Below are 27,545 nucleotides of genomic sequence, written 5' to 3' on the forward strand. Positions count from 1 at the left end.
AAACCATCAAACTCTGCCCAACTTAAGCAGCATATAATAAAGGTTGTTTTTTCTTAACTACTAAGACTATATAAATTTGTATGATATATATATATATATGAAACGTGTTCAGAAACCACATAAAATATTGTCTCTCAAGACAGTAATCTCTCTTTACAGGTTACTATATGTGTGTGTGTGTGTGTGTGTGTGTGTTGACCCGTGCATGAAAACTCCTGTTTTTCATGATCAGTGGTCTTCCCAAAAAAGTAGTTTTAAATTTCAAATAAGCTTTCATTGTAATGCTTTTGGAATAAATTAAGTAATCAGATGAACAAACAACACAGATCCTGATCTGCAGGCGCATTACACCAAAGCAGATCAGGATCACTGATATTTGCAGTTTGACTTGACTTATAAGTGAGTACATCCAGTTGTTGTTGTTGTTGTAGGGTTTAATGCCATTTTTCAGCACACAATAGGCTATACATGGCAGCCAGTATTAATGGTGGAGGAAGAACCCAGGAAAACCCTGGAAAGAACCACCAACCCAAGAGAAGCTACAGGCAAGCTTTCTCATATACCCACATTGGCTGAATCGGAGACTCGAACCCACACAGACAGAGGTGAGATGGCAATGATCCGTAATGGAGAGCACTTTAGACCAGTCAGCCACTCTGGGCCCCTGAGTACATCCAGTATATCTATCACTAATTTTTGTGGGCTGCCAATTTTCATGGATTTCACTGTTGCCTTGTAAATTGAATTGAAAGACCCAGAATGAGCAAGAGTCCCCTGAAGGGACTGTGTCACAACTTTACAATTACAACTCACAATAGGCCTGTCTATGTGCCTGTGTACGAGAGGAGTAACCAACAACTGCACACAAATACATGATATTAAACATATCATTTAATCTGTCTCAAATGATATACAAATTCAGAATTTACATTATTAACACTTCATTCAATAAACGAATAAGACATCTATCCACCACTACATCTATCCACCACTATATTCAAGCTAAAGTAATACAAAAATATGACAGGAATGCTATGTTCATAAAAGTTTATCCCAAATTCTAGTCTTCACACAGACATGGCCTACCATGCATACACCGAAGGGACATATATTTGTCTACATCGAATGGATGTATGTCCTCAGACAGAGCATTACTGGTCCTCACAGGACGAATTTATGCAAGCCAACACGAGGTTAAATAAGTGCACCCAAACAGGGAACAATTACATGTCCACACAGGACTGGAATATGTCTGCCCTCAAAGGACAGACTTTTGCATTCACACAGGAAATAAAATACTTGATTATGTCTGCCCACACAGAATAGACGTCTGCATCCACACATGTAACAAATGCATGTCCATAAAGGACTGAATGATACCTCTTACTTGCTTATCCAGTTTAACATGGTGTTGTACAACAGCTAGACTGTCCGGGTTTACACGTGTGACCTACTGGTACCCTGAGAACCAAACTAGCAAGCAACGTTTAACTCATTGTTCTAAAAAAATCGGTCAATGCTTATACTGCTTCTAACTCTAGAAATTCTGCAGTAAGAATGAAGAAGTCAGCTCTTTATAAGCAAAGCTCATGCTAACCCTTGTTCATGCAACACTGCAGCACAAAAAATCACCTATTGTGCACCTAGAGTAACTCACCTATTAGTAGGGCATTATCTATACTGCATAATTTAATCAATGTATCTATATAAATGTGCATTCTTCTGCCAGCTATAATGTTCAACAAACATTTAGTTAGATAAAAGTTTTACTGGTAGCAATTATGAACTTTGCCACTAACTTGTGACAGACTGCATCTTAACGAGGGAATTAAGAATTTTCATGAATTTAAGATAAAACAATTTCTTCATTTTAACTGCTGAGTCCTGAAACCATCTTTGATATTTTTAAGCAATAAATAGATTTTCAATATTAGCTGCAGTGGTGGATATAATGAATGCCAGATTGGCACCATTTTCATTCCATAAAAAGCTGACTTGATTAGAAGTCTTTTGATGAAAAACTCATTTCATAAGGATCATCCTTTCTAGGAAGTAGTGACAAGATTTTCAAGGCAACCACTTTGAAAGTCATACTGGCATTGCAAATGAAACTTTTTTCATTAATTAAGACCAAGTAGGTATATGTCTTATAAGAAGCCTTTGGCAAAAATCCCATGTTGATACAGCTACCCATTTGGAAGGAGTAGAGATAACACAAATTTTCAAGACAGTCACCATGATGGCCACATTGAGGGTTAGTCATTTTCATTTAGAAGCAACCAGACACATTCAAAATACTCTCTTGATGAAAAATCCATGGTCAAAATGACTTTCCATTTAAAAACAAGATTTTGGCCACATATTGGATGCCAGATCAGCACTATTTTAACTTAAGGTCAACAACATAAAAAGTATTTCAGTGAAACACAAAACTGATATTAATACAAGTGACCTCAATTTAAACCTCTGTAAATATGACTGTAAACCAGACAGACATATATGTCACTAACTGCATTTGTAATCCATAATGGAGAGGGATGAATGGTGTCTTTATCTTTGTCTATAACACAAGTAAGTGATAGTCATTTTCCAGATTTGATTATCATTATTGAAGTCATGAGTGATAGTGATGATGACAACAAAATTGTCTGTAAATTAGGCAAAATTCACAAAGGGTGTCATAATATAATGTATGCATCTGTGCTTCATGTGAAGAATGTTACTGACATTAGAACAATATTATAGCCAGACTAGAGCACTATTGAGAATTTCTGACAGTCAGCAATCTGAATACTACCCACAGCCAGGAAACACTTTAAACTTCTTGGTGGACTCAGCACCATCCTTGGGCATTTCTCGCCGGCAGTCAGCAATCTGAATCTACCCACAGAAAGGAAATAATTTAAACTTCTTGGACTGATTTGATGAGATGATGTGCATATTTTAATATTACAAAAATGTAAGTCTGTTCAGTAGTTTTAATGTTTGTCAATTTCCATGTTAATGATTTGGCAGATGAAAATGCTTCCTCTTTTAAGGTTGAAACTGTGTGTGTGTGTGTGTGTGTGTGTACCATGCCAGGCATTTAAAATGTCTTAGTTTGCAAATCAGCTTGTCAGATAAATTTAAGTTTCAGCATGATAGTCACATTTAAATGCATTATCTTCTGAGTCAATTTTCCTTATCAGTAGTATTAGGTAGTTAATAGTGGCTAATTAAACATTTAAGAAACAAAATTGCAACACTGAAACCAAGTACTGTATTTATGAACAGTTATGTCTTTTGATAAGACACTCAGACATTTGCATCCTGGCATGATTAAGTCTAATATTTAAGCTTGTGTACACTAAATGAACTCTGTAGACATAGTACTACAGGAAGTGTGCATCATGTTCCATTGTTGGCTGTGCATTCCTGTGTCGACTTTACACTCATTTCACACTAAACATTACTGTTGGCAACATGCACCTCTCTAAGGGGTATCTATATCTCAAGATACACACAAACACCTCTTCCTCCACCTGCATTTAACAGGATAATGGGATGGGTTCAAGTTAGAATATGAAATCACGGCTGCATTAATACTTATACATTTATATAAATTATTCTTCCAAGACTTTTAAGACTTCTTGGAACCATATAATGTCTCTTGCACAGTTGTTACTGACAAAGGACACAAAAGATCCGCAACAGTACTATCATGAATAGTTACAGTTTATTCTAAGTCTATGATGCCGAGAAACAATCTACATGAACAAGTTTTAACTTTATAGCAGAATAGCAGGTTAGTCAATCAATTCTTTATAACACTATTATGACTAAGTGCTTGTAATTTGCAGTGTTGGGCCTAGATTAAATTTTTAGGGGACAAAGTGTATCCCACATAAATTTTAAGAAGACACTTTAAACTTCTGGAGGACACTTAACAATTTTAATAAATTCTTGATTGACCATGGTGTTTTACTAGACTGACTACCAACCTAACTTAATGAAACATTCAAATATTTACTGAAATTTATTCCATGAAACAAACATTGACTGTCTGGTTTCCTTATTGTTTTAAAATATGGTGTGTTTGGCAGGCAAATAAAAGGTGGAACCAGTCTAATACTTCGAAACAAATAATTGGCAATGACCAACAAGAACTTATATTGATATTTTCAAACCATAAATTATTAAAATACCAGGATTTTACAGACGCTCGGAAGGATTCAAAAGGCCTCTTTAAAAACAAAAAAGTAAGATTCCCAATACTGTACCCTCTTCACTAGGCATGATAATAATGGTGGCATATCAAGACATTATGTTGTCCCAACGGCAGCAATTAAAAGTATATTGGCCAAGTTGACAAATAAAATAAATTAACTTTTTCTATCCCTGACTTTAGAAAACTGCCCCAAATCATTTTTCTTCCTACTCACAAATTACTGGGATGTTCTGTACCTCTAGCATAAGTTGTAAACAAGATGTAATTTTTGGAAGGTGTTTGAAAAGAAATTGTCAGCAATAATAATAATAACAATAATAAAGTATGATTCAATTAGTACAAAAATGAATTTCCCTTATGACCAAAAATTTCCATTTTTTTATTTCTTGACACAAGGATTCTAAAATTATTTGCCTGCAATTATTGCAGCATTACACTAGATAACATATTTAATCAAGATAACAACTGACATTATTAAATAAGAATAATGATGCAATGCTTACTCACAATTATGCAATATTAACAGTTACTTCCCTCAACATTCAAGTTATGGCTATAAGAGTTTTTCCCCTTGTCAACTACCTGCCCTTCCCTGCACACAAAAGTAGCAACTCAAAATATCAATTATTCCTTATACTTTGACTTGAGAAGAAGTAAACTGTAAGACATCACAACAACAAACTTTACAAATCTCTGAAAATAAAACATCAACTGAACATTGTGACAATATTTGCTGACAATAAAAATAAAACTGTGCCTTCAGATCAGGATTAATTGTTTTGTTCAAAATACAAACTTTGTTAAATGAGTTGAACATCATTTTCCATAAGCTGCCACCACCAAGTTGAACACTGCAGTAAAACCCACCCTAATGGTCACTTTTATTTGACAGTCACCTGGTCTCAGTGGCTATTTTCATTTCCCTCTGAGGAATTTCCTGTATAAAAGTCATACAATCAAGGGTTACCTGCTTTCTGAAGTCGAAGCACATGTGTTTCATAAGGAAACAATGGTCCCTTATAGCTTTAAACAGTCAAAAAAGTATACTGACCAAGATTATTCATGTATACTGACCAAAAGTAATCTGTGTATACTGACTAAGTCTAATCTATGTATACTCACCAAGACTAATTATGTACAATGACCAAGACTAATTTTGTATAGTGACTGAGACTAATTATGTATATTGACAACAGCTAATTATGCATACAAACAAAGGCTAATTTTGTATACTGACCAAGACTAACCATGTATACTGACCAAGTCACTTTTTTAAGATGTTCATCCAGTTGGATGAGTGTCAATCAAACAGATTCAGCGTTATGAACAGTGTAAGATGAGTGTCATTCAAACAGATTAAGTATTATGCACAGTGCAAGATGAGTGTCATTCAAACAGATTCAGTATTATGTACAGCATAAGATGAGTGTCATTCAAACAGATTCAATATTATGTACAGTGCAAGATGAATGTCATTCAAACAGATTAAGTATTATGCACAGTGCAAGATGAGTGTCATTCAAACAGATTCAGCATTATGCACAGTGCAAGATGAGTGTCATTCAAACAGATTCAGTATTATGCACAGTGCAAGATAAGTGTCATTCAAACAGATTCAGTATTATGCACAGTGCAAGATGAGTGTCATTCAAACAGATTCAGCATTATGCACAGTGCAAGATAAGTGTCATTCAAACAGATTCAGTATTATGCACAGTGCAACATGAGTGTCATTCAAACAGATTCAGTATTATGCACAGTGCAACATGAGTGTCATTCAAACAGATTCAGCATTATGTACAGTGCAAGATGAGTGTCATTCAAACAGATTCAGTATTATGCACAGTGCAAGATGAGTGTCATTCAAACAGATTCAGTACTATGCACAGTGCAAGATGAGTTTCATTCAAACAGATTCAGTATTATGCACAGTGCAAGATGAGTGCCATTCAAACAGATTCAGTATTATGCACAGTGCAAGATGAGTGTCATTCAAACAGATTCAGTATTATGTACAGCATAAGATGAATGTCATTCAAACAGATTCAGTATTATGTACAGTGCAACATGAGTGGCATTTATGCAGGGATTGTACAAGTTCCAACTCATGGCCTTGCAGGACAAGTAAGCCAACTGAAAATTCTTTTCAATCCATGTAAATACCATAAAATTCTAATTTATATTGAATTTGCTTAAGTCTGAGCTATTCAGCAAATTTTATCAATACCTGACGCATAGTAATAGCTAGAGTGTCAAGATCGCATAAATTCTTCTTTTCTATAGTTTATAATGCAAAACTGTAATTTCAGCTTTAAAATACTGCTCATTCTCATCAGATAAGTGTGTGGCAATTAATGTAAGTAAACACAAAGTAACACAAACCACTGAAGCAAGATAATATTATGGAAAAGTCTGCACAAATCTGTATGTACAAATGCAGTACTGTACAAGAAAAAAGTCATGATGTACATACCAGATCATCATTAAAAATCTATGTGATAAAAATATCAACAGCTGTCAACAGGCATTTAAGCATTAGGTTGCCCATTTTAATACAAGAACAGATCATGGATCAACATTGCAGTCAACATTTCATTTAAGATATTCAGTTATTTAAAAAAATGTTTAAGGAATGCTATGCCAAATTTTGCAAGAATATAGAGGTTAGGTTGACAACCGAAGCACATCAGATACTAAATATATGATGGGATCAGTGTTTACTGTTTACACAACATTGCTTTCACTTGTCATGGAACAAGGGTGACCTGTCAAAAACTTATTTATCACTTTCTCTTTTGACCAGGTCTCTTATTTCTGCTGCAGCCCAGCAGCTCAGCTGGATCATTAGGACTGTCAGGTACCCGGTAGACTTTTTTCTAAAATTTTGACATCTCTAGTAAGCTGGAGTAAATCTTTTAAAGGAAGCCCCATTCTACTAGAAATGCTGAATGATAAATTTATACAGTGAATGTTTCACTGTGTAACTGCCTTAAACCACCCACCCATAAATCTAAAAAATCTTAAAAAATGTAAGAATATAGATTAAAACTTTATTTTTAGAATAAAGTCAATTAAAATAATAACAACAACAACAACAACAACAACAATAATAATGACAATAATAGCAGCAAATGGTGCACAATATCTATTACAAAACCATCTTTGATAGCTGAACCCTCTATTCAGAGGTCACCAGCGTTAAGAGGTCGATCTGATTCTTTTCCAAAAGTGGCTGCTTAAGACAGGTTTGACTGTAATATTATAATTTACCACAAAATTGCAAACAGCTGAAATGACTTCAATTACATTATCAATCACATTTCTACAAGAGTTTTCAAAGTGTTTTGTCATAATGAAATGTACTTGTTCAAATAAGATGCAATGGCATTTTTGTAAATGTGAACAATAAGAAAATAAGGACACTGAATAAAATATGCTTGAAATTGAAGTATATTACATGAAACCACCTCACATAAAAAAAAAGTACTGCAAACAGTACATTATGTGCCTGTTAAATCAGGTTATTTGTGGAAGCAATCTTTTTTTCCAAGTCTTTAACTTTTGGTACATTGACCCCAAAACATATGTGCCTTCCTTGCCTGAAGAACAAGCCATCCTCAAAGTTTGGTCATGGTTTGTGCCACATGACTCTAATTATTCTGTGCAAACCATATACCTGCATGAAGTCCCTCTGACCTTGACTTTGACCTTTTACCCTCAAAACCATTAGGACTGGTGTTTTCCTTTCCTCAGATGCAAACCATAGAAAACGTTTAGTTAAACTGTACGGTACAAAAATGACAAAGTTTTATGAAAATCAATTTCCTTTTTTCAGTCCCTATGACTTTGACCTTGACCCCAACTGCCTTCCTTGTCTAAAACGCAACTGATCCACAAAATTTCATCAAAGTAGTTATAAAGATATCAAGATATTATGCAGAAACCATCTTTCTTTTTAGAGTAACTGTGACACTGATGTTTTACACCAAAATCAAGAGTTATCTTCCTTATCTAAAATGCAAGCCATCTTAAAAATGTGGTTACAGTATATGAAGTACAAATCCTTTAGTCCTTGTAATCTTACCTTTTATCCTTTGTGCCTTAACTGAATGATTTCTTCCTTTGCTCCAGAATGTAAGCAAATTACAATGTCTGATAATGGTATATTGTGGATGTTTTGTGCAGAAAATGAAATGGAACAGACTGACTTATGATGGGCAACATCACAACATGATGGGCTTCTCCATATGGTGGGTACCGTGAGCTCAGAAGACAAGAAATTTGATTCACTTAATGACTTCTCTACTTAGATAAAAAGGAATATTATTGCATTCAAAGTTTCTTAGACTAAAGGAGAATATTGGACCATATTTCATCAACATACCTGTAAAGTTTAAGATCGGACTGAAGATATTTTAAGTGGTCAAACTTAAATCTGACCTAAATCTTCTCCAACGAGATTTCAAGATTTTATGTTTTATGTCCAAACTAAAGTTTCCAGAAAGAGAGGTTTTGTACTACTGACAAAACAGAGACCCACATAACTAACAGTGATTGCTATTTCTTACTGCTCATTCCAAAATACTGGGATAACATAAAAAAGCTAGTCAAAAATGTAACTCCATAAATACCTACAGCTTAAACATCTGTATGTATTTTGTGTGTGTGTTTATGTATGCTTTTAAGTATCTATGTACATATATATGTACGCATGTCTGTAATAACATTTAATGACACATCAGCACAATATTGGCTATGATGCAGATCACAATTCATGCAAATGTAAATGTAAAGAATTGCACAAAACATTTGTGTGAACACAAACCCTTTAAAATAAATGCAAATATGAAGTACTACAAGATAAAAGATAAAAAGTAATGATGTTAAAATTTGGCAAAATGTGTAGAAAGTAGATGATAAAAGTTACAAAATATAAAATACCAAAGATACAGTATTAACCACATTTCTTGAATGTCCAAGATTTTCTCTAGTGATACATCATCATAAAAATCATTAACTGAAACCACATCAAAAGCTTTCACCCACAGGGTGGAAGACTAAACACCTGACAAGAATATGGTCCCTGTCAGTGGACGCCAGCAAAACTAACACTTTGGCAGAGGTGTATCCTTCTCAAGGTATGCCTGAGTCATGTTTATGTGTCCTATAAACAAAGACTTCTACAAATATTGCAAGATCTCTTGCTTCTTCTTTAGTTTTCAAAAGTAAGATGATTCTAACAGTATGGAGCATAACTCTATAAATCAAACCAATGTGTTAAAGTAAGGTCCACCTACCTTTTGAGCTATGTGATCAAAGTTAATTCCCAGCTCTGAAACAAAAATGTAAAAAAAATACAGATTTTAACCATAAAATTGGATTATGGTCCTGTCTAGTGCTACCTTTGTAACTAAAACATTTGACCAGATGACATGGTCCAATTTTTCTAATTTTAAGCAGTGCTGCTCCTTGCTTAAATGCCTCATGGTGGCATTTATGTTAATAAATGATTAATTAAATTATAAGGACCATATTAGTTTTATTACATACAAACTGGCAATGTACAACTTATTGTAGATGTAATGCATTGGAACCTGCAAAGTACAAGCCATTAAGTATTTCCTATCCCAGCACACTGTGGTCACAACTTTACTCTGTGTGTGTATGTGTGTGTGTGTGAGAGAGAGAGAAAGAGAGATTTGGATTTTTAACATAGCTTAAACAATTTTCATGTCATATTGGCACAATGTATGCAGTGTGGCAGTTTATAGTAATTTCTAGCACTGGGACATCATGCTGCAGACACATAGCACCATGTCCCAACCAATCACATTACTCTGACACCAGGACAACCAGTCCTAACAATGCTGAGTGCCGAGCGAGGCAGCTGCTAGTACCAATTTTATAAGCCTTTGGTATGACTCTCCTGGGTTTCGAACCTTCAACCTCCTATATACAAAGCAGATGCCCTAACCACTTTGGCCACTGGAACAGTAACTTGGTCCATATTACTTTGTACTGGCTCTAAAAAGTCTAGCCAAAATTTTGGGTTCCATTTATGGGAGGGTTGCAAATGGTTCAAGCATCAAGAATTTTTGTATTCCAAACTTTAATTTATTCTCACAAACTTAACTTAAACTTAGACTATGACTCAAGTCACTACCCAACCAGATCCAAGAATTCTGAGCCGAGTTTTTATATCTGTATTTGTTAGTGTAGATTGTTACAACTGAGATTGATGTTACAGTCAAACAGTATTGATGTTCAAAGGAAAAGAAAATTTGACTGAACATGTATAAAAATATTATGTTGCATTATTCTGTATACATATTGTGTTATTCATATTCCTGTGCAACATTATTCATATGTATTTTCATAAAGATGCTAAAAAAGTTGTATGACATAAATCTTTCTTTTTCTTTATGAGGGGCAGTTTTATGTACATCTATATCATGTATATTGCTTTTATAATAACAGTTTTTGTTAGAGTCATTTAGTTAATGATATTTTTAATTCTAAGATCCTGTGGATGGGTTTTGTACTCTGAAAATGAGTCATGCATAATGTGTACTATTTTATTCATAAATCAAGATGGATGTACTGAAGAACTGGGATAAATATCATTTGGTCTAAATAGGTGATGTAAGTGGACATCTGTGTGTTTCTGAAAAAGGCTCTTGACTGACTTTTTGATTAGCCAGATTGAATCAACTGATTTGTTGACATTTTAAAATACAGAATGATTCAACGAAAGCATGGTACAAGCAGTCTGACAATTACACATTAAATTTCTATATATTAGAAAAAAAGACACGGAAGTCACCATTCTTAAGATTTGACCGGACTTGTAAAGAGTTAGAGAAATTTATTCATTTACATTTTTTCATTGAAATGACTGTGTATAGAACTTTCATTTTAAAGAATATTTGAATACCTATATAAAAGCTATAATGGACTATTATGAGTTTATTCAAAGGACATTTGGATATTTATATAGACTTTGGATTATTTTGGATTTACCTTTAATTCACTTAACGACATTTGGATTTAAAACAGTTTTCTACTGTACTGATTACACATCAGTACACAATAGCTATCATTTGGAATACCTTTCTGGATTTAATCAGATCTAACAGAATTTATAAAACTATTTAAGAAATAGGAATTAATTTACCATACTGTAAGTTATTTTAATTCTGTCACTTTGTCTAAGAAATACCACTTTATAAGATTATATGTTCTAATAAATCATTGGGAAAATAGATTAATGAAAAGATACAATTCATAGAAGGCATGGTCTAGAAAATGAGTGGCAATATTAAGAAAACCCCTCTTTCTAAAAATAACTGCAATCACATATCATGCAGACTGCTACATTTGTTCATGGTTTTGTTCATTCGGTTAAAAAATTCTAGTTTATTCATATATCGATTTTATTGCTTCAATGCGTTTTCTCTGAATAGTTACCATATTTTATCAGCAGTTTCCTATGAATAGTTACCATAATATTTTATCAGTAACAATGAACATGGGATGAACAGTATTGTATGAAGACACCTGTGCTCAAGTATGCCTGGTAAACATATTCCAAAACAGCTGCTATATGGCAAACTCTGCAAGTGAAAACATGCTGTTGTAAGACAAGAGAAGCACTTCAAGAACTCAGTGAAGGTGCCCTTGAAAAATCTGCATATCAACAGTGCCTCGTGGGAGACCCTTGCACAAAACTGTCCCTCCTGGCATAGCAAGATCACATCTGGCACTCATGCAAAAGAAAAGCAGAAAATTCCTGAGACACAGAAAAAATGTGCCACTCATAAGGTCAGAGCTACCAACATCCTCTATTTCTATACCAACCCTTGTCTGCTCAATATATGGGAGAGACTTCAGCGCAAAGATTGGTCTCACTAATCATCTCCATACACATCACTTGACAACAGATAACTGCTTCTGTGGCCGTGATTGACACTGATGGATAAAACATTCACGAAGACGTTTGTGTATTTGCTACAGGGGTTATTTCAATGTAGTTTAGAAAGCTTTTTAACTGCCAGTTTTAGTGAAGTTTCAGACAACCAACTTGCAATTACAATACTATAATCTAGTTACTACTAGCAGTTAAATTTAATTACAATGTAAAGTTTCTTCTGTGCTCTTTAAAAGTCATATGGTCAATATGCACTGAATGTATCTCTCCATCCAATCATATGCACTTTCAAGTATGAACATAATTGGCATGAATATTATCATTTTTATACATGTACAAAATATGTTTATAATAAATACAAAACATAATTTTCAAGTGGAAAAAAAAGTATTGCTTAAAAGCAATGTTAAACGCTTGAAAAACAGAGGGCTTAATTCAAATAAGAGAATGAAAACACACACACTCACACACACATATACATATTGTGGTCCCCCTCTTATATGCCACACCATTCAGCACTGGGAAAGTGGCCGTAAAAGACGGGGGACTATATTGTAACAAGTATGAGTAAGTAGTAAGAAAGTTAAAATTAACTTCAAAACATTTATATGTTCACTTAAAAGTAGCACTAATTATAAAAAGTTTCTTCTTGTTTTAAGAACTAATTTATTTCAAGTTAACATACATTAATAGCTCTTATTCTTAAGCATTAAATGTGAGTAGGGTATTGCTGACATGTACATGGCATAACCATTCAAAATGTCATTTAAATGTTGGCACAGATATTGATTTCTTGGTACAGTAGTCCCCCTCTTGAACGGCCCCCCTGACCAGCGGCCACCCGCTCCTTACGGCCAGAATCCGCTGGCACCGACGAGTTTGTGTTCAAAAGTACCCCTCGCGAAAGGCCACCCGGCTAACGCGGCCAGCGGCCGGCATATCAGTGCAAAATTATAAAATTTACCCCTCACAAGTGGCCGCATTTTATTTGAATATGTATCCAGAACAAGTATTTTATTCATAATGTGTGTTAAGTAATCCGATTTCTGTTTCCCGATGTCAGGTTTTCGTTACTGAAAGAAGTGTTGAGTAAAGTACATTTACCACTAAGGTTAATATTATATCATTTACGCCTCACGAGAAGCCAAATTTATTCCATAAAAACCGAGAAAGACTCAAATTTTAATCCATACAAAAGGGTACGTACATGTAATCCAATTAGCCTTACTGCTGTGTTATAGTAAGAAGTCCGGTTTCGTCACTCTGATAATTGTTAAAATTACAATTATTGAACAGTAGTAACAGCTGAGAAGTGGCAGTATCGATGTACAATACCCAAGTCAGCAGGAAAATGGTTTGGTAGCCTTTATGGCTTCCCTAAGTAAGATGTTGAGATTGTTCACTTTGATAATCAGTGGCTATTACTACTGACAATAATTGTCAAAAAATTACGAATCCTAGCGGCCGCGAGGTCAAATCTGCGTGATGTTAATGGTACATATAGAAGCCGTTTTGGCTTCTCTCACTCACTTTCAACAAATGTATAAAAACAATAGGGTACCAGACTGCGACTAACGAATCACGTGACAAGATCACTTCCTTTAAAAAACCACGGCAATTTGTTTAGATGCATACAAAATTGTTTTATCAGTATTGTAGTTGGCAACATGAATAAATTACTGCAAAAAGAGCAACATGTCATCGAGGAAAATAAAAATTCTCAGTTTAGACGAGAACGTGAAAGTAATTCAACTGATTGGGGGGGGTCATCGAGGATCCTTGCAGAAAACTAATGTCGGGAAGACTCCGATAAACAATATTGTGAAAGATAATGAAACAATTCTGCAGAAGTGGAAAGGTGAAATGGACGGAGAAAGGAAGATTGTTTGAGTCAGGAGACATTTGTATCCTGATTTGAATGACAAGAAAAAGCAAAAATTTTGTCATTTGAATTGGGATATGACTACCGCAGGTAACGGATGGTTGCACAGATTTCAAGTACGACACAATATCAAGTGTTCTTTCCTAAGTGGCGAATCGGCTGATGTTAATAATGAAGTTGTCAAAGATTGGAACAAAAGACTAAACGATATATGCAGGAGATATGACAGCAAGGATATTTTTAATGTGATGAGACTGGTTTGTTTTTTTAGACTGTTACCAACAAAGTGACAGATGATGTGAACTGTAACATAATTATAAAGACAGTTTTAAAACTATATCAATGGTTATTCATAGCAATCTTTTGAAAATGATGACAAAGTTTGTTTTACATTTATTTCACATCATGCATGTGATTTTTTAATTAAAATATTAAATATTTAAAATTAAATGTACTTGTGACTTTTTTCATATGTATTTACTATTCACATTTGTCATCCCCCTCTAGAAAGGCCACCCGCATTATAAGGCCACTTCCCTGCTGCATTAGGGGTGGCCTTATAAGAGGGGGACTACTATATTTGAAATAATTTTCTTTTCATTTACTCAATTTTCTCACTGCTGCAGACCTTTTTCTTTTTAATATCTGTTATGATGTTGTATATTTGAGTCTTCCCAACTCAAATTTTTTGTCAAGAACTCTTGAAGTCTCCCCATTATCATGAAGTCAAATAACTTTTATGTTTTCTTTGAAGTATTAATTCTCCATTTATGTAATTTATTAATATGTTGCTAACTGTTCAGTACTGCAACTTCATTATGTAGAAAACACTTTTGTAGAATCGATGAAATGCATTCTTTATAAAGGAATTGATACATGTGCTGTCACATGATTTTTTTGGCCTTTGTGTGGTAGCCTGTTCTGTTCAAGGTTAATTTCTCTCTGTATGTCAATCCATAAAATCTATATTTAGCCCATGCTGACCATGTCATGATCTTAACAGTAGTATTCATCAAAGAAAAAAACTGAACCACTGTGTGAAGCCTAACACTGTTGGCCCCATTTCCTGTAAACATTAGCATTTCTGATATAATATTAATTATAGTGGTACATGTACTTTAGTCAACACTTGTTTCAGTAACAAAATCCTGACATTGGGAAACCAACATCATTAAAGATAATCAGATTACTTACCATACTGAATGAATTAAATAATGGTTCTGGGCAAATATTAAAATAAAATATGTCCACTTGTGAGGGTTAATTTTTATATTTTTGCACTAATATGCTGGCTACTAGTTGCATTAGAGAAGTGGCCTTTTTTGATAGGGTACTTTTGAACAAAATCTTGTAGCTGCCAAGGGATTCTGGCCATAAAAAAGTGGGTGCCTGCTGATCAAGGGGGCCCTTCATGGGGGGGGGGGACTACTGTATGTGCATGTGAGTGTTTGTGTATATATAATTTCTTGCTTTACTCTCACTTCTCCATATTCAGCTCTTGCCTCTCTCTACTCATCCAAAAGGAGAAGCTATTTCTCCCTAAAATTCAAGTCTGGCTTGACCCCTTATTCCCCAGGACATTCCTCTCACATTACAATGTGATGTGGTGGCTCGTGATATCACATGCAGGTTAGAGTCATGGCCTTGTGTGCACTCATTTGAGATGTGAGGAAAAAGGCTTGAGGTATGAAAGGCTTTGACCTAGATCGGTAATCTCAAACTGCTATTATCATATTAAAGGTTATCATAATGGCTGCTGTGCAGGTTATTCTGGTGTTTGAACAGCTTCATTTTCATTTTGGACCAACTAGGCTAATGGATGAATGTGTGTGTCTGAAGTTACTTTGCAATTCTCCAAGAAATTTAGGAGGAGTTGCAAAAACAAACTTGTGCTAATGAACAGAAAGATAAATGACAACAGACTTCATAAGCTTATAAGCTCACCTGGTCTATGACCAGTATAGCTAAATAGGTATTCAGTTTAAAAGTAATCTGTTTCTAAACTGGAATTTTGGTTTTTAACAAATACGGAAAAATGACAAAATTAGTTCATCTTATGCATACTAATTCCACACAAAGCACAGTCTTAGAAAATCAGCATCATATACTGGTATTTGATATCCAAGAAGTCCTTACAAGGATCTCTGATGTTGTGATGAAGTTACTGGTTAATCTGATTACCTAAAATGCTCAAGTAAATACTGCATTTCATTCCATACATTTTGATGAAAGAAACCTGAGAAGGCATGGAGCCATCTGTGATCAGGTGACACAAAATCTCAAACTTAAGTTCAATATGTTTCATGATTTCTGTGGCGGATTGAATACAAATACATTTTCACCTTCCATAAGTGGAGGTTCATCATCAAAGCTGTCAGAAGTTGGATGGCTGACATAAGCTGCTGTTGGATCAGGAGTAAGGATGGCACCTCCATAGGAACTGGGACTCTGTTGAGGAGTCATGTAGCCTGTGTTGTCACTTGCATATCCTTGTGAATAGTCAAACTGACCAAAACCTCTGGAAAAAAAGAAAAAGATAATAAAACACAACCGTTCTAATAAAAAATTCTGACAGTTCTTTTTAAATATGTTATTTATCAATTCAACATTTTATCTACCTACTTATAATTCATTGTTAATATGTTTGCAAATTTAATTTATTTTTTTCAAAGTGAATTTTAGTTCACCAGACTGTTATTTGACAGAATCTTTTGTGAGATTTTAATAAATTCTGTAAGATCTGATTTGTTTGTATGCTATCCATGTGCACTGATTTGAAATGTCAACAAATTCTCCTTTGGATTTACTTTTGCCATAAGATTTATTTGATGTCTGTGTGGATTAAAGCAACTATTCAACATAAGAACTAAAGAGTTTTTTTACCGACATTATGTATGACAAATAAGGCATTAAAACAAGCATGAATAGCAAGACATCCAATACATCATAACACACAAACACAACCTTGGATAAAAACCACAATGCATGACTTAAGACACAAATTTTAAATGTTATGTATATTTAATTTAATTGTTCGGTTGTTAGTTTAAATTATTTTTTTACATGTTATTGTAATGTAACATTGTATGCTGGACATGACCTTGTCCAAAACTGAGTTCATTTCTGCTTGACCTGATTGATTTTTTAAAAATTTCATTTATGTAAACAACTAATAAAGGCTTCATTATTCTCTATGTCGATGAGCTTATTATCAGGATTATTTTTCAGGTAAACAAAGGAGTAATTATGTTGATCATGGTCAGGGTTTTGGAGAATGTTGTAGACCATTGTGTTGTAAATAAACAAGGCTCATTAGATCATTCTACAAGGTTATTTTCCATTAGGTAATGGTTATTTTTAGAAAATGCTAATTGTGACCTGAGGTCAAGCAGAGAACTATATTATCTTGTGACTGAGGATTTTACCAGTCGTGCTCTAACATCTAGCACTTTAGGTTGTATTATGTTGTGACCAGTTTGGACTGAATTTAATTTTTTTCAAATTATTGAATTCAAGTGATTTTCTCTGGAAATACAAAAGTGCTCTGACAAAACTCTTGGATAGACATTAATTGAAATTCATACTGAATTCAAACCTGGAATAATATTTCTGTGATTCAACAAGAGACTGATGACACATCAGCACTTTGCAGGCCATAACAGACACAGTATTGCCTTCAATTTTGGATCTCGTTGGGAACTTATTTTATTCAGGACTTTTATTACTAGGACTTGTGTCTTTAATTCTTGGAATATTTTTGGATTAAATTTGTAATACTGTAAGTTCTTTTTTCTCAATTTTCACTTTGTATTCTAGGGAAATAATTTATTTGTTAAATTTTACAAAGCTTGTTGTCTTCACTCTTTTATGTTACTTATTTTAAGAGCATAGACTCATAACATAATAGTCAATGATTAAAAGTGAAATTTAGCATCTAGGATAAAGTTGTTTTTATTACACTTTTATTTAAAAACTAATTAAGAAAATTACAAGTCAGAATTTAAATTCAAAATAAATGCAGAAGCACCAAATTAGGACCAACAAAGCATGCTGCTAATCAGCTTACACCTTACTTAAAAAGGATGTTGTTGACAGTAGGGTACTTGATTAGTACATAAGACAAGGGCAGATAAACAAACAAAACACTACCACAAACATTAGCTGTCATCATGGCCAAGGGGTGGGGGTGGTTATTTTATTTACAGATATTACATTTACAGTCTATACAACTCCAGGATGGAATTAAACAGCTAAATGAATTTAAGTTTGATTGCTCTCTAAAGTGTTTTGGTAGCTCTTTCCATAGGTGCATATCTAAAAGATTTTGTGCCAACTGTTGAGGCATTAATTCTTGGAACATCTAAAATATTTAAATATAATAAAATTATATTTATTGTGTTTAAAAGTTATTAAATTGTCCAAACATTTGGGAGCACATTTATTTAGTATTTTGAAAGTCTCTAGGAACATAACTCAAAGTCTATGCACATTTAGAGTTGGCATTTTTACCAGAAGTAGAAGTTTATGACAGCTGCTTGTAAAATCATTATACGCAAATCTCAGAGAATGCTCTTGTATTTTTGTTCAGGTTTTATAGTGTTCATGTCGTTGCAGAAATGCCAGGCTAAAGAACAGAAATTTAAATTTGAGAGGATAAATTTATATAAGAATGTTAGCTTATTGAATCTAGTTAGCTTATGACCAATACTTTTCAAGGTGGACAATTGCTTTGAAGCTTTCCTACAGAAATTATTTACATGTGAATCAAACTGAAACTGCAGTTAAAAGTCAATGTCAATTCCAAGCAGTTTAACAATTTCTTCACAATTTATGACAATACTGCTTATGTTAAGTACAGGCTTCATACTGAATATCTTTTCACCTACAGCTATTGCTTGTAACTTTTCTGGTTTGGCTTGCATTTTGATAGCAGTGAACCAGTCAACCAGAATGTTTGACTGCTTCAAGTGTGTTATTTAAAGTGTTAAAATACAGTGTGGAAAAAGACAAAGTGTTATAGTTGGCATAGTTTTATAAAGAGCCATATCTAATAAAACAGAAGTTATCATTGATAAAAACATTAAAATATAATGGTCCATGGACTGATCCCTAAGAACCCCTTTATGAATTTCATATCAAATACTCAAGACACACTGCAACTTAACACATTAACCCCTGGTGACAAGTTTAAGTGGCAGGAGGTAGTAGCCTACTGCCGAGCTCTGTGACGTCAAGGTCATGCAAGATACACTAAAGTGGGTGGTATTATAGAAAGGTAGACAGATATAGCTCTACAATGATACCAAATAATCTGGAAGTTCTAGTTGTACTACAAAATACTGAGGGAAAAACCTCATTTTTTGGAGCCAATTTTTTTCCACCTAAATTTTGCCTGTGGTCGGAATCTGATTTTGTGTTTGGAATTTAGACTTTTTGGTCTCAGATCTAAGGCAGACTGGTATGAACTGCAAACAGACAGATGACCCTTTGCGAAAAGTAGGATAAGATGGGCATTTGGAAAAAAGAGTGGTCTCGATACAAAAATAATGAGTCCGTTAAGCAAAAAAAAAATGAACTCCAACTTTTACCCTTCTGCTCATGCACGAGCCAAATAGCCAATGAAAAATGACATTTCTAACACAACTAAGCATTATGTTATTGGAAAATCACCTGGAAGTTGACTTATTAGGATTTATTCAGAAATAGCTTTCAAAATGTGTTAATTTGCTGCTTACGATTTGACAGATACCTCAGTAACAGCATTACTGAGTTAACTGACAAACTATAAGCCCTTAACTTGCAAATCTGAATATCATGAGGGAGGCAGTCAAAAGCTTTCAATGAGTGCATCATGACTGCACCTACATATCTGTTTTCATCAAGAGCCTTCCTCCAGTCTTTAAGTAAGCATAACGGAGTAGTCTGGCATCCATGAACTTTCGGAAAAGCACCTAATTGTTTGTTAAAAATTTTCTCAAAAGATGATACTAACTGAGTTTCATTTGATTTCTCAAACAGTTTGGATAATGATGGGTAAGATGCTTACACATCTATAATTATTATTATCAAGAAGATTATTCTTTTTGAATATCAGAACTACTATAGCTTCCTTCAGACAACCAGGAATAAAATCTGATTACATAGTTTTGTTAGTTATATCTGTAAAATGTCCCACAAGGATTGATGCCCCAGCTATAAACAGCTGAACAGGAATATGATCCACTCCAGTAGCTTTTTCTTAAAATTTAAACTGCTCATAACTTATGCACTTTTTCAAGGTTAACTTGCTTAATTAAAAAATTTACATCCTTACAAATGTCAAATTTCACATTTACATAATTTATTTTGAAGATTTCACATATTTCTGTCATTGTCTATAATTTGTGTGCCTTCATTGAGAATGATCTCATCTTGACCAACCAATTTTTATTACTGTATAAACTCAAGTATAAGAAGGATCCAATTTCACAAAAGCAGATCTTCTGTCACATAATGCACTTGTAGATCTGGGTCTATGCTTTTATTAATGGTAATCTGGGGAACAAACAACATAAATTCTGATCTGGGGACATGTTCTTTTTTCTTTTTCCATTTTTTCATGGCTCACATAACCTGGCTAGTCACAGGGGCGCCAATAATGACTTTGCAAGAATCACTCTCCATTTTCTCATGTTCTCCACTGCTCTTTGGGATTTTGCAAAGTCCATGTCTGTCCATTCTTTGATGTTATCTTTCCATCTCTTCTTCTGTCTGCTTTGTTTTCTCTTTCCTTCCACTGTGCCCTGTCAGATTATCTTTGACAGACCAGATGGTCATAGCTTAGGTTTATTTACAATGGTGAGCAGACACATCAGGGTATATTTTGTTTGAAGCTGGATCCAACTTATAAGCATGTATAGATATAATAGATTGTAGTATGTGGAAAATCATGACTAAAATGGCACAAATACTAGCCACTCGCACATGACTGAAATGACTTTCTTACCATTTACTCTGACCTGACTGAAAAGACATGTTTAAGTTTTACTCAGGCATGCAACTTGGTATTAAAATTAGACTTCCAAGCAGTAATCTTTTGGTTCAGAAATTTTACCAGGGAAATTTTATTTATTATAGAAAATGTATTATTCTGTGAGAGATGGAATTAAATGAGTGAAACAGACTGTATAAACTTTTATCAGATTTTTCTCACTCTCGGATGTATAATAATAAAGAAAATTTTGAATCTGAATGAAAAAATGAATTTCAAATTCAAAGTTGAAAGTCGAACATATAAACTCATACATTAATGGCATACATGGTGTAAACATGAGTAAAAACAGTATGAGCGTGCATCATTATTAATTTTTGGGGCATTAATTTCTATTTTCCATTTTATTCTCAATCTGTTGGTATTTATTATAAATTTACTTGCCACTGGTTCTTTCTTTATCAAAGAAACAAATAAGTGGAAATCTGAAACACTATATACATAAAGATTTGACAAATGGAACATAGAAACAAACATGAATCTGAAGAAACTGAAAATTCAGATACAGTACAGCTGCTGAAGATGGAAAATTGTTCAGTATTAGGAATGTAAGTCAGGGCTGAGCAAATTTTTTTTTAACCACTAGTCCAGGACAAGTGGTTTCAGAAAATTCACTAGTCCCACCTTTCTCTTCACTAGTCCCACCTTACTCTTCACTAGTCCCACCTTACTTTTCACTGGTCCCAAAATGGTAATCACTTGCCAAGATTTGATGAGACGTATGTACTTAATCCATAGAAAAACACAAACGAAATAATATACAACATAATTATTTCTTAAAAGAATTTAATTTTTAAAAACATTGGTTGTTATACATTTGGCTTCTTCAGGTTCATGTATGTTTTAGCTCATGGATTTTAAAATATGTCCATGTATATGTCTTGCACCTTCCGAGTCATATATTCAAGACAGGGATAACAAACACACTCAGTATCCGTCTTATGTTTTATCCCTCCATTTTCAAACAAATTTACCTTCTCCGAATTGCCTTTATTACCTTCCTTGCGAAAATAATTTAGCAAACTCATTTTATCTGCAGAGTAACTATCAGCTTGCTTGACAACTACTTCTAAAGTGATCATAAGATCAAATTTCTCTTTTAAATACGAACTGAAACAGCTCATTAATTAGCGTAATTGGTTCGCTTCAAACATAATATCGCACGTGAAAGTTAATCATCTGTACAATCAATTATAAATTAAAGAATCATTACTGTCATTTAATCAGTTCATAAAGGAAACCAACACTGATGTCGGTAAAGTACCTTTCATTAATTTAATTACACTGACTCGCTGGATTAAAATCATAGTGAGCTGCTAGTTATGATATAGATTGAGTAAACTCATTGCAACAAAACTGCTTACAACACTTCTAACTGATCATACTGGCTTTCTTTTGTTTGACATGTTTTGATTTGCCGATAATTTGGTCGCTTAGCCCAATATGCAGTCAAGCGGTAACAGGAATTAAATGTATACACGAAGAGGAGTAGAATCAAGTATTCAGTACGCCCGGAGGGCATGATTGGCCAAATAAAGGTAGATATAGTGATTAAAGCATGAAAAAAAGGACTAGCCCAACTTTTTTAAAAAGCGCTTGTCCCGGACTAGCGACTTGGAAAATTTTACTTGCCCGACTTCAAAAATGACTAGTCCGGGATGTTGGGCTATGGGATTTGCTCAGCCCTGTAAGTACTCAATCAAACTGATATAACTGGATATCAGAACATATGATAGTTACATATGTTACATGATCCAGTATAATCTTATACTTGTGGCAGTTATTTTGTCTGAATCATCATTCAGTCATTCATTTGATATTGATTATACAAAAATCACAAAACTTACACCTAACTGAATGGTGCAATGGATAGTGGTCAGAGCTGTTCCCAGCAGTTAGCCTAAAATCAAAAACATTTGTAGAGGACATAATTTATTGGGGGGGGAGGCATGACAAAAAATAGTATCAATGAATGAAAGTTATGTAACAGTGAAATACCACAAAATAAATAACCACAAAATTGTAAGCTCAAATATATTTCTGATTGTATAGAATTTAAATCTTTCAACCTGCAAACCATCCTTAATCATCTGCAAAAAATTACAGTCTAAACTGATCAATTCAGAATGGGCTCGACAATGAAAGCATGGCAAAAATGAAAGTACACACAGGTTGTATCACATACTCTGCATTTCCATGTATGCTTCTTCTCCTGAAAAGTGTCACAAAGTATGTGCCATTGACTACAGTTCTACCTAATGAACATTACTCACTGATCAGAGAATTGTTGTCCAGCTCCGGAATCATATCCATAGTCACCATATCCACCACTGCTGTAAAAGCCATCACCTGCCTCTCCAAAACCAGACATTCTGTATCAGTCTTCTGGAAATGTAAGGCAAGTATAAGTAAATAATGAAAGAAGATGCGTATAATTAAACACACTATTGTTAGAGTAACATAATTCAAAATGAGGTTAAAAATGTAAGCACTTTAAAAGGCATGTTGAAAAAAGCATGCAATAAGGTAGACATTATTACAGCAATGTAAGGGAGTGATCATATATGTACAGTTACAGGCCTCTGAAATTATATCACATTACTCTGTAGTGAAAAAACGACAATATCAGAGGTGTGAAAGAAACCCATACAGACATACATGCACACACACACACACACATACTAGACCAGCAAGTTGTTCTCCACCTTTTTTTCCGCCGCCAGTCAAACAAAAAAAAAGGTGGAGAACAACTTGCTGGTCTAACACACATACATACCCGCTCCTCTGTCATGGTACACTTTCGAAGTCGGTATAACAATACTGTCACACAGTCGGTTTTATTACTAAAAATTCGTAAATTGCAGGCACGGAGAGACAAAAAGGAACTCAGCTAATCTGTATAACATATTTTTCACATCGACCCTCTAGCACTCGAAAATAGATTCCTCTCGAAAATAAGTGACGTAATGTGAAAAACGCTAAATTTCTTAAGCTGGAGTGTTTGAAATTATTGGTTTATGAATCAGTATCCCAAACAATTATAAAATATATATTATGTGAATCTAAGTTTTTGTCTTAGTGCATTGGATAATAACCTAAGACGAGCTTTACTACCCAACCAGGGTTGCTGACGACGACTATTAGCCGGAAGTTGTATGTGCAAACTTGTGATATCTGTGGTTTGCAGACAACATGCCAACTTCCATTTATGTCAATCCAGACACAAAACATATCTGCTGTATATATTGTCTTCCCTTTAAGTGGGGTGGGGGAGAGAGCTGGCACACGGACAACAACAATATGCAGACGCAGACTAAACAACCCTTGTTTTTTTTCTTCAATCCAGCCACAAAAATGTCTGCTGTGGATTATTTTCCCGTGGGGGGGGGGGGGGGGGGTATACCGACTACAACAATATGCAGAGGCATGATTCTTACGATCATTTAAAATTCAATAACTTTTCAAAATTAATACCTACAAATGTTATTTTCTTCTAAAATAAGTTCTTATAAAGGTTAACCACATGCGATGCCAAAATTCATTATGATGTAGCACAGAGCTAAAGTGTATATAAACGTTGTCATGTGGACGCATTTACTGAAATTAAATGAATTGTTGTTATAAAATTTAATAGCAACATAGTTAATCAAAATCTATTCAGTCCTGATTGCTCCTCATCTTAATAGCCGTTTAAAAACTTCGAGATGAAAACTGTTGATCGCCAAGAACTTTAACAATGGTGTCCAGATACTGAACGGGTCTGGGTAAATACAGTAGGAACTACTACAAATAGTGCTAAAAGATGGCAATAATAAGTCATGAAATTATTTATTAAAGAAAATTAAAACGAAAATTCAGGTTAATCACTGTTAAATTGTCAAGAATAACTATGTTACTTTGAGCGATGTTAGTGACATGCAAATTTCTATTAAAAAAAAAAAAAACAACAACAAAGCTTTACATCTTACGTATTGATTCTGTGCGACTTACATTTCCTGGATATCATTACCACTGGGGAAGAAAGGAAACCCGTTGCATGTTCTCTCTCTCTCTCTTTCTCTCTCTCTCTCTCTCTCAATAAACGAGATCTTTTTTTAAATAAAACAATTCTTTTTAGGAAAATAGCCAGCCCCTCCCCACACACACACACACACACACACAAATTACGCCCCTAAATCTGATTGTAATCAGATATCCACAGTCCTACAACGATAAAAGTTCATGTTTTGGTGACCTTTGGAATTTCCAGTCCACTATATTTAGTATCTTATCAGTGTCCATCAGATCGTCACGTACGGCTGTGGAGATCAGATTTGAATGAATCGCATCTTTAGGTTGAACTCTTTGGAGGGGGCATTGCCGCCAAAATTATATGCCTGTAGTTTCTATTCTTCCTTGATGCATTATTGTAAATCTCTGTTTGCAAGTGTTTCTTTCATAATTCTAGTCATGAATTTTCTATTCTTCATTGATGCATGCTACCATAAGACTGTCAGAAGACACTCACCTACCCAGGATACATGTATACAATTATATTGAATCAAAGCTATAAATAAAAGACAGCAATCAGTAAAATTCTGCATTATATAATTATCGAGAAAGATCAGTAGAGTTTTTCCCTTGTTGATACTTACTGAAGGAAAGACCCCAAGACTGTCCCAAAACAAGATCATCGACCCAAGATACATGTATACAACTACACTTTGTTAATGAAATATGCAAGTTTTGATGCTCTCTCTCTCTCTCTCTCATTGATTATAGATAATTCTAAAGAAACTACTTTTATATGACAAAGTGCGGCACACGTAGTAAGTCGGACTAATGCGTAACTACATTAATATTTTAAAAAAATATTTTAAATTATTTTTTTTTTTAAATCTTTATTGTGACAAAGAGCCGCTGACTGATAAGGGCAGGACCGACAAGAGGGGGCGGCAACCGAGGATGTAATGGTGTCCGAGCCGAACAACACTTTATAATTTTATAAAAGAAACATTTTGTTTGAATAAGAACTAGAAGAGGTCCCATTTTGCGTACCCCAGGCACGTGATCGCTCTATACGGCCCTTCTTAAGGGTGCTATGTCTATATTTTTAAAATTCTTGAACCAATTTATTATTTTTAATTGGTTTGATAATGGTAAGAATTGCAAATAAATAAGAATACAATCTCCTGTAACATCTTTTGACTCTGATTATTTCCACTTTTAGAGTCATACGTTTTAAGGATTCATACCAGTTTTTAAGATAACAAAACAACCTTGCATTCAAAGGTTGAGATTCTGTATATTAACAATGCAAATTAAGCATTGGAAAACAACCGTACACTAAATATAATAATTCTAATCATAAGTAAACATTGTTATCATAAATGAACATGATTTTCCACAATTTGATTATTTCGGCATTTGCGACAAAATATGTTCTACAATGAAGATGATGATGAGTATAAGAAAACCTTTAGAAATGTTGAAATATTTTTAGTGTCATTTTACCTATAAACTTTTTTATGCGTATATTATTTTCGAAGGAGCTTGTGTACAATAACATCACAAGGAAAGATAGACATGTGTTAGGTGCGTCAAAATGGGTGACGTACTGTAAGATCTTTACAACCAGCGGGAATATATCACATACGGGGGAATATATCATTGTCATTTCTAATTCGTACCTTGTTAAAATAACTAATGTTTCCAAAGTAATGAGATACATCACTAAGAAGTCGATTTCTTAAAAGGTGAAAGTAAATACTTAAAGTGCGTCAAAACTGGGGTTGAAGAAGATGGACCACCCTGCTGTGCTGTGTGTATTTTTGTTTTTCTAAGGTGATATAAAATGACTTAGATCTTCGAGAAAGCACATGGTTTTAGAGAACGAATAAAACTTCGTCACTAACGTACACCTTTAAAAAGGAGACTGAAAGAGTTACAATATTTATTCGATCTAGTAAGTTCTTGTTATGCTGCTTGCCACACAAAATGAATGCCGTCAGGTAATCTAAATCCCCGTGGGGAGCATTCACTACTTTTGGTAAAGGTAAAACTACCGAAATTTAGAGCGCCGTCTATTGTCATAATGTCATGTTAAAACTCTAGTAGCACATTATGACAACAGATGGCGACTCGAGTTGGACAACAACGACGATACTGATATAACTTAGTATTTACACTGTTGCACGGCCAAATATGTATGACAAACGCAGCTAAAATTATGTAATTGTAATATGGCAAGTTAATAAATTGAATATTAAAGCTTGTAATAACCGACATAGCATTTGCCATACGAAAAACTACGGAATGAATTCAGTAGCCGAAAAACTGTCAAATACAATGACGCAAAAGGAAAGTAGATCTAAGCACTTGCAAGCATGACTCTTAATTATGAATGTAGCACTTGCAAGCAGCCATTTACAATAATGCAGAAGGAAAGTAGCACATGCAAACTGCCATGTACAGTTTGTATCAATGAAGAATACAATATACATGGATAGAATGAAGAAAG

General features: G+C 34.2%; 1 protein-coding gene across 1 annotated transcript in view; it reads right to left on the reverse strand.

Moving 5' to 3' along the window:
• The window catches only part of LOC149796251 (protein YIPF5-like), a 189,076-nt gene extending 164,786 nt beyond the window's left edge, over positions 1–24,290 (reverse strand). Inside the window, exons 1-4 of the mRNA XM_089960890.1 lie at positions 24,142–24,290; positions 23,320–23,431; positions 16,359–16,534; positions 9,505–9,539 (exon numbers count right to left, since the gene is read on the reverse strand). Of these exons, the coding sequence (XP_089817016.1) occupies positions 9,505–9,539; positions 16,359–16,534; positions 23,320–23,417 (309 nt within the window). The 5' untranslated portion in view covers positions 23,418–23,431; positions 24,142–24,290. The remainder of the gene's footprint in view (positions 1–9,504; positions 9,540–16,358; positions 16,535–23,319; positions 23,432–24,141) is intronic.
• Between the last annotated feature and the right edge of the window lie 3,255 nt (positions 24,291–27,545).

This window comes from Sinohyriopsis cumingii, chromosome 6 (genome assembly GCF_028554795.1).
Source record: "Sinohyriopsis cumingii isolate HCF-2022 chromosome 6, ASM2855479v2, whole genome shotgun sequence".
NCBI lineage: Eukaryota > Metazoa > Mollusca > Bivalvia > Unionida > Unionidae > Sinohyriopsis > Sinohyriopsis cumingii.